The sequence below is a fragment of the Lepidochelys olivacea genome (assembly GCF_965140295.1).
Source record: "Lepidochelys olivacea isolate rLepOli2 genome assembly, chromosome: 20".
Lineage (NCBI taxonomy): Eukaryota > Metazoa > Chordata > Testudines > Cheloniidae > Lepidochelys > Lepidochelys olivacea.
In genome coordinates this window covers 324,835-343,178 of record NC_140430.1, presented here as the reverse complement: position 1 = coordinate 343,178, position 18,344 = coordinate 324,835, and the positions used below count along the sequence as shown (strand labels likewise).

The following is an 18,344-nucleotide window of genomic DNA, read 5'->3' as shown; positions in this document are numbered from 1 at the left end:
GCTACCCTTACTTCTGCGGTGCCGCCTTCGGAGCTGGGCAGCTGGAGAGTGGCGACTGCTGGCCGGGAGCCCAGCTCTGAAGCCAGAGCCGCTGCCAGCAGCAGTGCAGAAGTAAGGGTGGTATGGTGTGGTGTGACCCCAGCTGGAGAGTGGCGACTGCTGGCCAGGAGCCCAGCTCTGAAGCCAGAGCCGCTGCCAGCAGCAGTGCAGAAGTAAGGGTGGCATGGTGTGGTATGGTATGACCCCCTTATTCCTGCGCTGTTGCCTGCAGAGCTGGGCCCTCAGCCACTCTCTGGTCACCCAGCTCTGAAGGCAGCACCACCACCAGCAGCACAGGAGGGTAGCAATACTGCAACCCCCCCCTCCTCCCCCCGAAATCCCTTTCGGGTCAGGACCTTCAATTTGAGAAACGCTGGTCTTCCCCGTGAAATCTGTGTGGTCTGGGGACAGAATAGACCAAAACCACAGGTCACAAATGAAATACTACATATATGGGACAATAGAAGAGAACTTCAGAGAGACAAGAACAGCACTGAGGAAGCTGATAAATACAGAGCGACTGGCAGAAAGATCAAGAAAGGAATGAAGGTGGCCAAGGAGATATGGATTGAAAAACAATACTCTAAAATTGGAGAGCGTATCAATAATAAAACAGCCAAGCCTTCCATGTTGTAAAAGATCTGACGAAGGAAAGATGGACCAAAGCTAACACAATTCAAGACAAAGAAGGGAACAGTCTTACAGATGAAAGGGCATCAATAGGTGGACAAACTACTGCTTTGATCTATACAACCACCAGACAAATGGAGATCCCAGAGTCTTAGACAGCCCAGATTCAACAGAGAAGGAAGACTTTCCAATACTATGTGAAGAAATGGAGACAGCTGTGAAATCACTCAAGAATGGAAAGGCTACAGGTATTGACAACATCCCAGCCAAACTGATGAAATTCGGAAGAGAAATAGTAAGAGAGATACTCTCCAAGATCTGCAACAAGATCTGGCAGACCAGTGAGTAGTGGCCCTCCATTTGGACACAGTCACTAATTATCACTCTGCCAAAGAAAGGCAACCTGCAATTGTGTCAAAATTACTGGACCGTAAGTTTAATTAGCCATCCCAGCAAAGTGATGTTGAAAGTCATATTGAACAGATTGAAGCCACAAGCAGAGAATATCATCACTGAAGAACAGGCTGGCTTTCATGCTGGAAGAAGTACCACAGAACAGATATTCAACCTTTGTCTTCTATGTGAGAAATACTTACAACATCAGCAGGACATCTACATCTTTGTTGACTTCAGGAAGGCGTTTGACAAGAGTATGGCACGAAGCTCTCTGGGCAACCATGAAGTAGTACAATGTTGGTCGTAAGCTTATTCTTACCATTAAACTGTATGCCAAAGCCAGCAGTGCAGTTCTCGTCAATGGCACAATAGGAGAGTGGTTTCACACCACGGTTGGGGTCTGGCAAGGCTGCCTTTTTTCGCCCACACTGTTCAACATCTATTTGGAGCACATAATGACTGATGCCCTAGAAGATCACGTGTGCACAGTCACCATTGGGGGGCAAACAATCTCAAATCTTCGGTTCGCTAATGACATTGATGGCCTGGCAGGCAGCAACGATGAACGTGCCAACCTTGTGAAATGACTGAACGAAACCTCTGCAAAATATGGCATGGAAATCAGTGCAGAGAAAACCAAGCTGATGACAAACAAATGTGATGGGATCAGCTCTCATATCACTGTCAGTGGACAAGAACTGGAGACAGTGAAACAGTTCAAGTATTTGGGGGCAATCATCACAGATGAAAGATCCAAGGCAGAAATTTGGGCAAGAACTGCACAAACAGCAGCAGCAGCAAAGCTAAAGCCAATTTGGAGGAATAAGAACATCTCCCTAGAATCCAAACTGAAACTGCTGCAGGCACTGGTCATTTCCATTTTTCTGTATGCGTGGGAGACACGGACCATTGTGGCAGAACTTGAACGGAAAATACAGGTAGTAGAGATGAGATACTTCCGTAAAATCCTGGACACCTCCTACTTTGACCATGTCACTAACGAAGAGGTCCGCAACATCATCACCTAATGCACTGGGTCATATGAAGACCTCCTGACGACCGTAAAGAAGCGCAAGCTGAAGTGGTACAGCCATGTAACAAGATCTGGCCTATCCAAGATCATCCTCCAAGGGACAGTTCAGGGGAAGAGAAGAAGAGGTAGACAGAAGAGATGGATTGACAATGTAAAAAGAGTGAACAGGAATAGACTTCATGGAGTCTCAAGCACTGACACACAATTGTCAGGGGTGTAGACAACTGGTTGATTGCTCATCAATGAGGGGGCCCCCAACGACCAATGCGGTTATGGGAGTGATGATTATGATAGGGTAAAAGCACACAAAACACCAGATTTCACAGTCCATGATGTGTTTTTCATGGCCATGAATTTGGTAGGGCCCTATAAATAACGTAGCACACTCCAAATTCCACACAATTTTAAGGTGAGTCAAATTTGGACCATATAAACAAGCTGTCTTCCTTTTAAAAGGGAGTGGTGTCTAGTGTTCTTGCTTGCTCTCCCTCAATGAACAGAGCTCCCACTACACAAGGGGCTTTGAAGGTGCAAGCAGGAAGTCATTTAATCTCTTCCACAGTAGTTATGTGACAGAAGCTGTCTGTTACATAACTACGAACTGCCATTCGCCAGCACAGAAGGAGGGCAAGCGGCTTCCTTCACAGGAGGCTTTTATTAAAATTGTGTGACATCTACAAGGATACAGTACAAAAAAAATTTTGGTCCATGAAAAACCATAATCAGTTAATAAAAACAGTAATTCTGCAACAGCTACACTTGCCTAGGCAATATCCAAGTATCCTTCACTATTACTTGCCCTGAGGGGCCGGTAGTCTGCATTAACCGGCACCGGGACTTCAGCCCCTGGTGCTACAAAGGGGCAATTCTTTAAGGGTCCAAAGACAGAAGGGAGGGAAGGTTGGAAAGTCTATTACTCACAGACAAGCAGTCTCTCTCTCTCTCACTCACTCACACACACACACAGGCTTACAGGGGCTCCCAATTTCATAGCAGCCCTCAATCACACTCCAGCGTAGTGTGAGGCTGTTTGTCAGTAACATGATTTTGCAGCTAACATCAGGAGAGCACAACCAACTGGGTTCTGAGTCCACTCACTTTACAGTCCCAAAAAGGAATCTGAGCAGAAATATTTAGCCCCAGGTGAAGAGAGGCCCCACCTCCCAACATGCCCTGCTGCACACACATGGTCCTGAGGACAAAGAGCACAAGAGTGCCACTAAATTAATTCATTAGCTATTCATTCCATGTCTAGGCTGCTACTCTCTCAGCTGGAGAAAACCCATTTGCACATACTTGATCACCTGCCCTGTGACAGCCCCAGAACCTGCTCTGTGCCCAAACATGAAAGACAACAAAGCAGAGGAGCCCTGACTTCTTCTAATTTGCTTATTTGTTTGGGGCTGTTTGGTAGAGGCCCAGGCTGCCTCCTCACATCCTCAGATATATGAAAGGGAGCATTCACTTCACCAAAGGCAGAGATGCAGGATCATCATCAGCCTGGTCCAAGAAATGACCCTAAGGCTTTATACTTCTGCCTAATCCCACTGCAAGGAGGAGCTGCACTTGATGCATTCCCCGCTCCCTGCAGCAGGAAGAACAAGCAGCCTTTGGCAAGACTGCATTGCTGCTCCATCCTGCACGTTAGAGCTACGCTTGCAGCTCCCTTGGCATGCAGTAGAGTCATCTCTTCATAGCTCCTTCATCTCTGTGCTGAACCAGTGTGTCCATCGTGATCCAGGGCTGGAGCAGCCTCCTAGGGAACACGAAGGGAGCTTTAACTAAGGAGACAGACACGATGGGAAAAGCAATTCTCTGCATAGCACAGAAACCCTTTCTCAAGAGAGGAGAGTCCTACAAGGAGGGATGATGCAAGAGCACCCCCCACAGGGGGAGAGTGTGCGCCAACATGCAGGAGCTCTGCCTGCTGCGTCTCATGGACCTTGGGAAGTGAATGGCCACGGGCTTCTGTCCGCATGGCAGATCCAGAAGGGCTCATGCTGAGAGGCTTTCCAGCCCCACATTCTCTGGGGTGCAAGAACTAGAGCCCAGTTTTGGAGAAGGGGCTGTGGTAAGTTTCTGAACTCAAGAGAAGTTTTGAGCCTGCAGCAACACTGGATATTGGGGGCATTACAGGCAACGCAGAGACAAGGTGGGCTCGCAAGAGCTCCGAGACTGACAGGGCCTCAGTGAGGGAGGAAACCAGGTAGAAGTGTGTGACCCTTTGAGCCTGTCTGCTTGCTACATCCCCAAAGCCCCGCGGGGCTCTGGAGTCACACTGATACAGACACTGCCAGAGGTGAGTAATGGCTGCAGGTCTCTACGCTGGAGTGGGGGTTGTGTGGGCCTAAACAGTGAACTCTGCAGCGCTCAGTCTCCACAAGTAGCTGTGATGCCTTCTGATCAGGGGAGGAGTGGGGCAGCTTATGTGTTGCGGATTCCCAGTGCCTGCTCCAGCTCCTGCCGTCTCTGCTGCACCTGTGGGAGGAGAAGCCAGATCCCCTGCTTTAATACACTTACAGCGAATGGTAAGTCAGAGTCTGAATAACAACTGTTCCTAGCCTGGAGGAAGTGAAGGAACGATGAGCCCAAACCCATCCACAGCCCCTGGGAAAGAAACAGGACTCCTTCCTCAACCGGCTCTGTCCCCGCCTCCTTAATCCTGTCCATAGTTCAGCCCATAGGTTACAATGTGTTCCACAGGCTAGTGAAGGATGCACAAATTGCACATTAGGGAGGCTGCACTGTCTAGTGGTTAGATGAAGGGAATGGAAGTCAGGACTCCAGGGATCTAACGCCAGCTCTACCAGTCATTCATTGCATGAACTGGGGCAAGTCTGTGCCCTGATGTCCCCATTTTGAAGTGCAGCCAATACCTCCCTCCTCTAGGGCTATGAGGGAATTAGCACGTGTGCAAAGCACTTCAGCCTCTGACACAAAAGGCTAATAAAAGGGCAAAGAATCTTTTTCTTTTTTTTTTTATTAACAGTTTGCTTAACAAGAAGCCTGTGATGGGGCAGTTTCAGTTTCATACAGGGGATTTTGGGGTGTGGCTCCAGCTCTCTGCCAGGGCCCACATCAACTCTGCACTAGCTGTGGGCTGCTACCGTTCAGAGTTCTGAAAGCAAAGGCCAAACCAGCATGCATCCCATGAGAGGGGGACAGCCTCTCTTCACAGCTTCTTTGCACAAGGAACTCCTAGGAAGGAACTCCTAGGAAGCAACTCCACCCCAGCAAGCCCAAGGACCAGGTTCTGGCTATGGTATAAAATCGATGTCTGTGTAAAAACCATGGATTTAAATGGGAAGAGGCTGGCTAGGTGGGGGTGAGGGCTAACACTAGTATCACCTCTGCATGACCTGGTTTTGATCCTAATTGGATCCAAACCAGCAAATACTTTGATGAGGTCTTTCTAGCTCTGGTGACTGTTTACTGGCAGTTACTCCTGGGGCGAATTCTGTGCCACCGTGCCTCTGCATTTATTTATTGACAAATAAAACTTGCATAATTTTGAAGTATTGTGAGCAGAATTCACTCAGGAGTAGGCAGTACAAGACCACCCCACAAAGTTGCAGCACTGTATCTGAAGCAATAGGACTTAGAATAGCTGGGCTGTGGCAAATCCAGGTCCAAGGTGCACTGGTCAAGTTGTGTGTGAGTATCCAGGATTGGAACAGAAGGGTGCTGGAGATCAGGACTGAGATGCATCAGCAGAACTAGGTGGTTGAAACTCTGTATACCTCGCTGCACTACGCCCAGCTTTAGCGAACAGCATCTCCCTACAAGCAGAATAGCAGCTACCAGGTGTGGATGGATTCCCTCAAATGGGAACGCTCACCTTGGAGTAGAAGTATCTGCACACGGCTTCCTGAGCCCAGGGCTGGAAGTAGAATTCAGCTCTACGCTCCTCTTCTGGATTCCCAACAACATCAGTCATGGTCTGGAGGCACGAAAAGAGAGCAGCTTATAACCCAGAGTCATGCAGCTGCCCACGTTACTCTCACAACCCATCCCATGTCCTGGGCTACCCACAAGCACTGTCCCCAAGCAGACTCCAGCAAGACCTGGCCCAGCCAGTGCTGTCAGATTGAAATCCTGGCACTCAATTCCAATTTTTGGCGTGGCTACAGACCTGCAAATTGTGCCCCTGCATGGATCTCAGCTGCTAACTGAACAAAAAGAGTCTGATTGGATGGAGTGAGCTTCTGTTTGCCTCCACACAAAAGGGAAAAATCTTTTTACCTTTAGATCTCGGCACTGTGACTGGAGCCAGTCATTGATGAAGCCTTGGGGGTCACGGGCAAAGCTCAGCATGAATTCACGTTGTGTCTTCAGCTGATTAATGGTTTCTATTGTCTCATGGATCTGAGAGAGAAAAAGGTAGTAACAGGGTATTGCTGAACCAGGTTACGAGGCCAACCCAACACAGAGGCAAGACAAACCAAAGGGTCCAGGATGTTAAGATCGAAAACTCTCTTATTTCCTGGTTGACCCAGATGTGTAACATACACCCCACCCCACATCCCTCTTCCTGTAGAGACAGGGCGGTAGGTTCAAGTTAATGCACTGACATGCAGACTCAGGACATTCAGCACCTTTCATCCAAAGATCTCACTGGCCTTTAACTACCAGGAAGCCTGGCAAACCCTCCAAGATGTAGCTTCACGTTACTCCCCTGTAATGAGATAGGCAAGTCATTTCATTCTGTGCCTCTAAGGTCTCAGGTAGACAAGCTGGGAAGAGGATCCAGCAGTCCTGACTCCCAGTCCCCTGATCTAACCATTAAACCAGTTTCCCTCTAATCACTCACTTTCAAATCTATTTTCTTGATAAGTAAAAAGACTGTCACTATCAGATTTGTGTCATAGAAATGGTGCCACCCTGGCAGAAATGTTGCCCTCACTGTTCCAGATCCCAAATATAAAGTCACTAAATGAATCCATATTAAAAGCCGCAAGAAAGCTCTCTCTGCAACACTGTGCCAGCCAACCTCATCCCAGCACACAAACTCTAGCTGGAAGGGCAGGATCCAGCTTCTACCTTGTTATCCAGGGCAGCGATTTCCTGCTGGCTGGCTGTGGACAGCAAGAAAGAATTCATCTGAGTTTTAAGAGTATCATCCACTTCCACATCGATGTCATAGCAGGCGGTTTTTTTCTGGTCGTTTGGGTCAACACTATGGACATCAGCAAGAGAACACCCAGAAAAAGCGAGAAGCCTGAGTCAGTGCTTGAGTGCATCCTTACTAGCACCTCTAAGCTCCATAGGTTGAGGGGTGCGGGTAGGGAAGACAGTATTAACGTATGCATTACATTTGGTTTTCTGTAACAGAGGAAAGGGGTCAGTAACACAGAGGAGCAGGAAAACACTTCACCTCCCTAGTCGCACATCATGCATGCAGCACAGGGGACCAGGAGCTTACAGTCTAGACAAGCGCAGTGCAAAGGCTCAGAGTTCAAACATAAGAGTGCACGCGCACAGTGTGGAGGTCAGTGTTGGCAGAAGGAAAGAAAGCAGGGATTTACAGAAGGGGTGCTTGGTGAATGGGAAAAAGAGGCTGCTGAATGCACGCAGGGCAGAGTGAATAAAGGCATGGAAAAATGGAGAGGTGCAGGAAGTTCAGCAGCTTCTGAAACTGACTGTAACAAGGAGCATCTCCCCATACAAGTCTCTCTAGCTCTCTTATCCGCCCCTCCCAACAAACAGTGCCTCAGGGGCCAGTCTCACCTGATCACATGGTTAATGATGATTGGTTCTGGGGGCATGAGCAAAGCGTGCAGCCTTTGAGGAATCTCAGAGAACTTCATCCGCTGAGACTCAAATATCTGCAAGAGAAACAGGGAGTGGGGTGGAAAGCAGCTCAGTGCTGGAAAAGGGGCAGCCTGGAGAATCTCTGGTTCCTGGCAACAGAAGCCAAAGCTGTCTCCTGCCCCTAACACGCCGCCCCACCCCAAGTTGGAGACACCTTTACCTGCTGGAGATACTTGTCGCAGATGACATACTCCCGCTCATGGGGATCTTGTAGCTTGTGGGTCTTGATGTACTGCCACAGTGCCTGGATGATCACTGGGCGGGTCTGGGTATGAATCCCCAAGAGACGAGCCAGGCGGGGGTCCAGTTTGAACTGTGGAGGCTGAGGAGACAAGAGCATGACAAAGGTTGGGGTAAGGATGATGCAGCTACAGATAGTGCTCATCCAAGTCACAACTCAGATGCTAAGGCACTGCACGCTCCCCATCTGCATCGTACCAGCCTGCCTACCTGATAATCCAGCATCAGGAGGACAGTACAGCGCACATTCACGTCCCCAGGCCTCTTCACCTGGAAGCCATCTGTCTCCTGGGTAGTAGCAGTTCTGTGCCACTGGAAAAAACACAGCAGAGGAGGTGGTTAAAGAACACAGACTGCCAGGTCATTCCCTCTGCTCCTGCTGCCTGCCAGGCACAACATTTACCTGCAATTGCCATTTACTGATGACACAAACTCCTCCCCAGAAAGATCCTGCCATCTGACAGCATGTGATCTCTGCCACGTGCCCTGGACTCTACAGACAGTTGTGGTGGCTCTGACAACACCTATGATAGAAGGTTGGAACTCCTGCGTTGAATAGTGTGAGAAGCACACAGCTCACCAGTTTTAAAGTTCAAGATTACTATCATGGAGCATCAGGGGAGAATTATACGGATGAAATGTGAACTCACAAGAGTCAAGTGGCCGGAAAGAGGCTTCATTTATTTGGCATGGACCACGTTGCTGTCGTGCGGAACACAATGCCATCCACAGCCTCAGAAAAAACTCTGACAGCAATCAAAAAGGCTGACAAAGGAGGTGCTGTTGTCATCATGAATAGATCGGAATATGAACAAGAGGCTGCTCGGCAGCTCTCCAACACCACTTTCTACAAGCCATTACCCTCTGATCCCACTGAGAGTCACCAAAAGAAACTACAGCATTTGCTCAAGAAACTCCCTGAAAAAGCACAAGATCAAAAAATCCGCACAGACACACCCCTGGAACCCCGACCTGGGATATTCTATCTACTCCCCAAGATCCATAAACCTGGAAATCCTGGGCGCCCCATCATCTCAGGCATTGGCACCCTGACAGCAGGATTGTCTGGCTATGTAGACTCCCTCCTCAGGCCCTACGCTACCAGCACTCCCAGCTACCTTCGAGACACCACTGACTTCCTGAGGAAACTTCAATCCATCGGTGATCTTCCTGATAACACCATCCTGGCCACTATGGATGTAGAAGCCCTCTGCACCAACGTTCCACACAAAGATGGACTACAAGCCGTCAAGAACACTATCCCCAATAATGTCACGGCTAACCTGGTGGCTGAACTTTGTGACTTTGTCCCTACCCATAACTATTTTACATTTGGGGACAATGTATACCTTCAGATCAGCAGCACTGCTATGGATACCCGCATGGCCCCACAGTATGCCAACATTTTTATGGCTGACTTAGAACAACGCTTCCTCAGCTCTCGTCCCCTAACGCCCCTACTCTACTTGCACTATATTGATGACATCTTCATCATCTGGACCCATGGAAAAGAAGCCCTTGAGGAATTCCACCATGATTTCAACAATTTCCATCCCACCATCAACCTCAGCCTGGTCCAGTCCACACAAGAGATCCACTTCCTGGACACTACAGTGCTAATAAACGATGGTCACATAAACACCACCCTATACCGGAAACCTACTGACCGCTATTCCTACCTACATGCCTCCAGCTTTCACCCTGACCACACCACACGATCCATCGTCTACAGCCAAGCTCTGCGATACAACCGCATTTGCTCCAACCCCTCAGACAGAGACAAACACCTACAAGATCTCTATCAAGCATTCTTACAACTACAATACCCACCTGCTGAAGTGAAGAAACAGATTGATAGAGCCAGAAGAGTTCCCAGAAGTCACCTTCTACAGGACAGGCCTAACAAAGAAAATAACAGAATGCCACTAGCCGTCACCTTCAGCCCCCAACTAAAACCCCTCCAACGCATTATTAAGGATCTACAACCTATCCTGAAGGATGACCCAACAATCTCACAAATCCTGGGAGACAGGCCAGTCCTTGCCTACAGACAGGCCCCCAATCTGAAGCAAATACTCACCAGCAACCACATATCACACAACAGAACCACTAACCCAGGAACCTTTCCTTGCAGCAAAGCCCGTTGCCAACTGTGCCCACATATCTATTCAGGGGACACCATCATAGGGCCTAATAACATCAGCCACACTATCAGAGGCTCGTTCACCTGCACATCCACCAATGTGATATATGCCATCATGTGCAAGCAATGCCCCTCTGCCATGTACATTGGTCAAACTGAACAGTCTCTACGTAAAAGAACAAATGGACACAAATCAGATGTCAAGAATTATAACATTTATAAACCGGTCGGAGAACACTTCAATCTCTCTGGTCACGCAATTACAGACATGAAGATCGCTATCTTACAACAAAAAAAACTTCAAATCCAGACTCCAGCGAGAAACTGCTGAATTGGAATTCATTTGCAAATTGGATACAATTAATTCAGGCTTGAATAGAAACTGGGAGTGGCTAAGTCATTATGCAAGGTAACCTATTTCCCCTTGTTTTTTCCTAAGCCCCACCCCCTCCTCAGACGTTCTTGTTAAACCCTGGATTTGTGCTGGAAATGGCCCACCTTGATTATCATACACATTGTAAGGAGAGTGATCACTTTAGATAAGCTATTGCCAGCAGGAGAGTGGGGTGGGGGGAGGTATTTTTTCATGCTTTGTGTGTATAGAAGATCTTCTACACTTTCCACAGTATGCATCCGATGAAGTGAGCTGTAGCTCACGAAAGCTTATGCTCAAATAAATTGGTTAGTCTCTAAGGTGCCACAAGTACTCCTTTTCTTTTTACATTCCCAATGTTACCAGACTTGCTCCAAGTATGGGGAACAGAGGAGACAGGCACTTACGGTCTGTGTCTTTGCACTTTACACAGGAGCATCTTTTGCCTAGAGCTTCACATACACTAATTTTGCAAAGCTAAGGGACTCTGATACTGTTCTTATTTATCAGAATGGAGCAGAAAGGGCACAAACAAAAGTTATCTTCTTATCCAACAAGCTTCAACCCCTCTGAGGGAGGTTAGCATTATCCCCATTTCACAGACAGAGACAAAGAGGTGAAGCGATTTGCCCCAGGGCTCCTTGCAAGTCAGTAGCAGAGCTGGGCTCAGCACTCAAGAGTTCCTAGCTCCCAGAATGACATGGTTGCCAAGACTCTGAACTCCATTTGGAGATGATATAACTAAGTATAGCTTACCTCCACCAGGTGATTGTCTGGGCCATACAGGTCCTTGTCCAGCTCAATCACCAGAGACTTGAAGAAGGATGAGAATTTCCTTTTCTGTTTGGTGGCATCGTATTTGGACAGAGCAGCCTGCAGCACAGACAGGAAGAGGGTTAGGGCAGACAAGGCCAGCAGTGGAGCACACCCAGCACATACAACAGCACTGTTCGGAACTGAACAATCCAACTCCCATTTACTGATACTAAATCCACCTCTCCCTCCAAAACCCCAGCATGGAGCCAATGGCATGTTTGCTCGTTGCCTTGGCCTCTTTGCTGTCTGTTCTATCCCTTCCCCCCACATCCTCTGTCATTCATCCATTTGCCTTTCCACTAGGAGCAGGGACTGCGTCTTTCTAGGGAATCCAGGGTTATCAAAAGCTGTTCTCAACACAGTCTGCCTGCCAATCAGTCAGGCAGGCTATCCCCCACAGGCTAGAGTAAACAGGTCCCTCAAGGACATACAGAAGATCAGCTATCCAGCACAAAGGGGAAGAAGCCCAACAGCACAGGGATGAAAAATAATGGGACTAAATTCTGAAGTGCTGGGACAGATTTTACATCCAATACAGATGTTCCATGGGAATCCCTTGCCAATAACCATAGCACAATGCCATGTTTGACTAGCTTCCTGTGAGACGGATTCAAGGCTTCCTCCAGGCCCAGGGCAGTCACATTAATACAGAAAGATTAAAGCCCAAGGAGCCCTATTCCAAAATTGCACTAGAGTTACTGGCCCAAGACCTAAGGAGGAACCATACTACCCATGATAAACCCTGACCCTTCCCTTCTGTTTGCAAATCCAGTCTCGAGGCCAATTCCTCACAGCAGACTAGAGACTTTTTTTGAGAGGGGAACGAACTCACAACCCTGTCATGTGCAATCTTTGTGTCTGCTTTCAGAGGTAGGGAAGGCAAGTGTCACAAATCTGCTCCCACCATCAATCCTCTTAGCTATAAAGAGCTAAGTATTATTACTGTAGTGTCCTACCTCATGGGGTGGCCAACTGGTTTGGCCCTCTTACCCTCTCCCCCTTCTCGTCAGACTCCTTGGGCAGGTACGAGCGAGAGAGGATACATTCATAGAGTCCAAGGCCAGAAAGGACCACTGTGATCATCTAGGATAGAGGGCCCCTAGTTCCATTCTCAGACATTAAGCAGTTGGTCTTCACTTCCAACTCCAGACCTTTGAAAGCTTCTTCTTTGGTCACAACCCAACAGGGTTTAGCTCCCACACCCATTCATCTCATCTTATCTGGAGAATTAATGCTGGTCCCTCGCCCTTCCCAGAGGGGCTGGGTGCCTCACACTCACGTCCTCGAGCAGCCGCCCTTCCACCCGGAGCTCCCACGAGGCAACAGTCCCTTCGCCATCTTCCGCATCCGACTTGGCTGGATTGAAGGTGTTGGAGATAAAAATGCGCAGCTTTCGCTTTTGCTAAGAGGAAAAGCATCAGCTAAACGTTAACAGCAAAATGCAGAAGCCAATAAACACGCTCAGGCCACAGCCACAATCAAGAAACCACAGGATCTGGACTCACTTTTACCTCCTGCACCTGAGAAACAGTGACAGACCAGAAAGCAAGCCAGGCAAAGAGAGGGTCAGCAAGCACCCCTGACTGCACTCTGAGGCTAAAGTCCAGGATAGGACATTGACCCTCAATACATCACACTCCCTAGAGTCTTTACAGACCCACCTAACTGCCATATAAGTCAGTCCTGTTTTCTCAGTTCAGGCACAGGTCTCTAGGCACCCCAGCAAGAAACCTGAGCACTATCCTCCTTTACCTTAATGGGTCGTTTCAAGGCCTCCTGGATATCCAGACGTTTCCTCATGATTGTCTGGTCCAGTTTCCTTTCAAATGCCAACAGATCCATGTAGGCCTGAGACTCTGGTACCAGTTCACGAATCTATGGCAAAGCACAAGCCAATCAAGAACGCTGCTTCTCTCCCCCTGAAACTGCTGAGAACTCAGAACTACAGCAGCAGAGGCAGCAAAAGTAAAAAAACCTCACTCACCCTCTGAGGTAGAATTTTGTCAGCCATTTTCTTTTTCTTAGCACTGTTTAAAGAAGGATACACACATTAACATGGCAACCAGTTTGTCCCGCAAACAGTCGGAACACAAGAAAAGGAGCAAGGATGTGGGTTTATTCTCAGGTTTGTGACTCTGCTATGAGGGGCACTTGCTCCTCAACATCTGTCTCAGTCTAGTCCTCCTCTCTTTCAAAGGATGTTTCTTGTGACTGTCAATCTCTGTACAGACACCTTCCTTACCCACCCTTTCTCCCCACAGCCACAGCAGGATTGAAACTCTAACGCTGCAGAGCTCAAAAGCACCGACAAGACCAAGACCACGTGATTATTTGAACATTTCAAGTCTCCCAAGAGGTATGAATAGCTGGGGTTGCCCTGAGTTTGGAGAGGTGTTTGGTTAAATATTATTTTGATACAGAGTGGCTCCCAGGCTTGATTGAATATTAAGTTGGACTTCCTAACAGATAAGTTTTTTAAGCCAGAAGATACTGTTGAGCAGTATCAAGTGACAATGACATTGTGTTAAAAAATAAAAAAAACTTACTCTTGCATAGGAGCTGAGTATTATTATCTGAAGCTCCCATCACCCAGTAAAGTAGCTGCACAAAAAGTCTACATCAGTTTGAGCCACCCATGTAAAACAATTAAAGAATAAAGTCCAAGAGTGTGCTGGCAGCAAGAGAGAAACGGAAGTCCTAGATGTAGTCCCAAACAACAAAGCATTGTGCTGATCTCTGACATCAGCAGCAAGTGTCTGAATTACTGAGTATTGGTTAATCCATTTTTGCAATGTAGCCAACTAGCATACAAAGGGATTTATTTTGATACGATGGACAAGAATTTATTATTTGGTCTCTATATTTTCTGGAGGGTCATAAATGGCCTATTTCAATTTAGATATTGCTTTCTCGATGAGCATTTTTCTTCCTTAACCACTTCAGATCATGTCTGCTTGTTGTGAACAGAGTCTCCCTGGTACTTTTGTAAGGGTGGGTGGGGAGGATGCACTGGTGTTTTGGACAAAATCTGCCTGACCCTGAATGACTATTTAGCAATGTGCTGTGCACTGGTTCGCTCCAGCCTTCCACCTCAGAGGTGGCTGCATTTTGCTGATATTATAGTTCTACAACTTGTGAAAGACTTTGGTGTCTTTCACGAAGAGGCACTAAGTGGTCATAGAAAAGATAATTAACCTCAGAACGAGGTGAGAAATCTGGCCTCTTACTTGTGGTTACGATTCTGGGCCGCTTGCTGCTGGACCTGCTGGATTTGCTGAGGAGCTGGCCTCTTGCGGGACTGATCCATACCAGACTGGGCCATTCCAGGCCGGACTGAGGGACTCCCACCATATCCTGGGGGACCCATGGAGGGTCCCTGAGGTGTCATGCGGCTGCCTGGCAACATGCCAGGGCGCTGAGGAGAGAAAAACAGGGATCTGGTCTCCATCCGACCCAAACTCTGAAAAGATGGAGACTCCCCAATAAAGGGCAGTTAAGTTCTAAGCACAAGTGGGCTACCAAGCCACACTTGCTGAGCTAAGTGTGACACCTGCTAGCACAGGGCCATGTGACTCATGGGCTTCCTTAGGATGGACTCAGATAGATCACTACGGGGCTAGCAGCTCTAGACGTGGATGCTTCCAAGAACGAATGGGATTGTAACACAGAAACCATAACCCGCAATGCTGGCTATGAGAGACAGTTCTTAATTTCACACACCTCTCCACACTGCAGGCCTTGTGCCCTAACCCCTGCCTACAATTTTCTCCATGCATTGAATCACCACCCCAACTGCCATCCCCACAAGATGCTCCCCCTCTCCCCCTTCCTACCCCTAACCCTCACCCCACTCATTTCCTCTAGGTTGCTTCGCCTCTCCCTTTTCCACAGTTCACAGCCCAGCTCCTCCCTTCCCAATCAATCTTCTCTTGAGGGTCACCTTTTCACCTGAGAGTAACCCTTACGCAGAGCACCCCTGACTTCACTGCAGGGTGACCTCTCTCACTCCCACCCTGTGGTGCCCCCAATTTCACCCAAACATTTCCTCCTCCTCCTCCTCCTCAAATACCCCCCCCCCAGTTTGCCACTTCACCTCACCCTGCACCTAGGCCCCATTTCCTCCCCACGTCTCCCTCGCCCTGAGCCCCAGCTTGCCCTGAGCCCCCTCCCTGGACCCTCGCTCACGCCTGGGGCGCCCCTTGCCCCCGAGACACCCCCCACCCCACGCACTGCCCCCACCTTCGGAAACGCTGCCTCCCCCTTTACCGCTCCCAAGGGGGCACCGCGGCCCGGACCCTCCCCTCCCCCACGCCAGCCTCCGAGCCCGCCCCCTCCCCCGGCCTTACCGGGTAGGCGGCGCCCGGCAGCGGGGAGCGGTAGAGGCCTTGGCCGGGAGCCGGGCCCATGCGGACGGGGGGCCCCGGGGTGCCCGGCCCCAGCGCTCCGGCCCCCCCGCTGCCGCCGCTCGGAGTCACCGACTGGAAACCCGCCCGCGCCGCCATCTTCTCCCAGCACAAAGCGGGGGAGGGGGAGCGGGAGCGGGACCGGAACCGGACACCGATCATAGAGCGCGTGGGGCAGAGCGGCACCAGAGGTGCCATAGATTACTCGGGAGCGTGCAGAGAGATGCTGGGGACGCAGGCTGCCGCCCCCTGCCGCGTGGCGGCCGGCACTGCAAGGGGCCGCGGGCAGCCAAGAGCCCCTGGGGAGGGACTGGGGCAGGGGCAAAGGCCCCCGGGGGTGGGCAGTGCAGACGGGGGTAACGTCCAGGGGGCAGTGCCCATGAGGAAGGGGCAGGGACACACGAGCCTTCAGGAGGCTGCCAAAAATTAGAGCACGCCCTGGCTTAAAGCATCTCCCTGGGCTGCCCAGCTGCGCTGCGCTGCCCAGAACCCCCTGGCTGCCCCGCAGGGAGCCTCAACCTCTGCTTTTAAAAATATCCTAATAAATGTTGAATGGAAATAAAGTGATTCATCAGAACCCAGCTCTGGCCCTGCTTCGGGCATTTCTGGCTAGGGTGGGATTTTGGTGAATGATTTAAAACACGTTTTGTCTCCAAATAGCTTTGATGCAAATGCATGTTCCAAAGGATTTGGGTAACATGTTTGGCTATTGAACCAAACCTCCCAAGGAGCAAGGTTTAGCGCTGCTGGAAAGCACTGCTCTGCTGGAGCTTCAGGGGCTGTTTCCAAGCCAGCTGGTTAGACAGTCCACCTGCTGTGTCTGGCTGGATTGATCATCCGAGTTCTGCTTGCTCACACAAGTGTAAATCAGGAGTAGCCCCATTTAAATCCATGGAGCTAGACTGGTTACGAGGATCAGCCCCTTGGTGTCTGGTGTATGAACAGTGGGGTGTGACCACCCATAGATAAAATGGATTTTTTTAATCTCTGGTCCTGCTTGCAAGGGTGCAGGGTAAATTCCTTGCCAGACAGAAGACACCTTCTACCTGGCAACTGAGCTTTAGCTCCAATTTCCTCTGACTGACACGAGATTTACTGCAAAACATTGGGGTTGGCTAATGTACAATATTGTGCTTTGTTTAATGAGGTAGCTGCAGCACGTGTCAGAAGAAATGGCCCAATGCACACTAGGGGGCTCTAGTAATGTCAATGCAAAGTTACCTGTAAAAGATTCTCTTTAGTTTGGAACAAAACTCTTTCTCCTGTGCTGGTTTGTTATGATGTTGGCTGCTCAGTCCTTTCTAGGTGTGTGTGGGATGCAAGGGTCTGAGTTAGAGCTGCTAGGCCTAAATCTGATCTCTTGTACAATGATCTAACTCCAGTGACAGGATTTCGAGTCAAGCCCCGCTTGGAAACGTAGTGGGGAGGTTTACGAGCGAGAGCCAAACTCAGACTTTGAGAGACAGATGCAGTTACAGGAGAGACCGAAAACGGCAAAATTCAGAGAGCGAGTGATAACTGCAGAGCTCTCTGATGTCAAACATGGACAGGAGGGGTTCAGGGAGGGAGAAAGATCAGGGCACACAGGGGCGCTTTGTCATCTCCATCCATGGTCTCTGCAGTCCCAAGTCACCGCAGCCCAGCTAGTGCCAGGCCCACATGTTTGTGGGCATCATAGCAGAAGCACATTAACGGGAGGGCAGAGAACCAAAATCTGTGGAAAGTTTTTAAACTATGAGGGGGGGGGGGTCACTTTGAACTAGCTGCTGAAGGAAATGGAGTGGTGGGGGAGCTGTTTGGAGATGAGGCTTCTCTGCATGTGAGGAAGAGATGGGCAGCAGCATCCTGCCCACGGCAGGGACTAGAGAGCCAGGCATGTGGGGTGCAGGCCCCACTGCTGCAGCCGCCAGCGTGGGGGCAGGGAATCGAGGCTGGATGAAGAGCTGAACATTTATTGCCAGGAAATTCAGTAACCCATCCACCCCAAAAACCTAGCAACTTGTTTTTGTAGGACCTGCATTATTTAGTGCTATGCTGCCAAGTCCAGCCCTGCTCCTAGCACAGTGCTGATGTGATGGACAGGCCTGGCCCACAGAGCAGCACAGCACAGAAACAGCACCAACTTTCATGAGACCTTAAAACAGAGCAATGCTCGTCAAGTTAGGAGAGACCAAATACTGCCAGGGATGAGGTTTCATTTCCAGGTGTCTTGTGGGATGGGGGGAGGAGGACCCACAAAAGGAACACAGGCTACACCAAACACTTGTGGCCACAAATACACAGCAGTGCATGGACCATATTGCCCTTCCTGAGTGGCTCAGCCCCAGCGCCAGCCTGTAACTACACCAGAGAAATCCCACATGGACCAGTCTGCCCAGCTCAGGTCCTGGCCCCTCAGTGTGGTTGAGACGTGCATCTCACAGAAGGCAGGGTGATTGGCCCAAAGGGCTGTCATTGCCA

The 18,344-nt window shown here is 49.5% G+C and overlaps 1 protein-coding gene across 1 annotated transcript; it reads right to left on the bottom strand.

The window, feature by feature from the left end:
* Window positions 1–2,734: 2,734 nt before the first annotated feature.
* Window positions 2,735–16,019, bottom strand: SMARCD1 (SWI/SNF related BAF chromatin remodeling complex subunit D1). The gene is made up of 13 exons (XM_084609924.1): window positions 15,828–16,019; window positions 14,709–14,896; window positions 13,466–13,508; window positions 13,234–13,356; window positions 12,761–12,883; window positions 11,422–11,538; window positions 8,360–8,461; window positions 8,070–8,231; window positions 7,826–7,923; window positions 7,139–7,274; window positions 6,341–6,463; window positions 5,937–6,038; window positions 2,735–4,576 (listed from the first exon to the last, which is right to left on the bottom strand). The coding sequence occupies exons 1-13, from the start codon at window positions 15,981–15,983 to the stop codon at window positions 4,523–4,525; spliced, it is 1,527 nt and encodes a 508-aa protein (XP_084466050.1). The 5' UTR covers window positions 15,984–16,019; the 3' UTR covers window positions 2,735–4,522.
* Window positions 16,020–18,344: the final 2,325 nt, after the last annotated feature.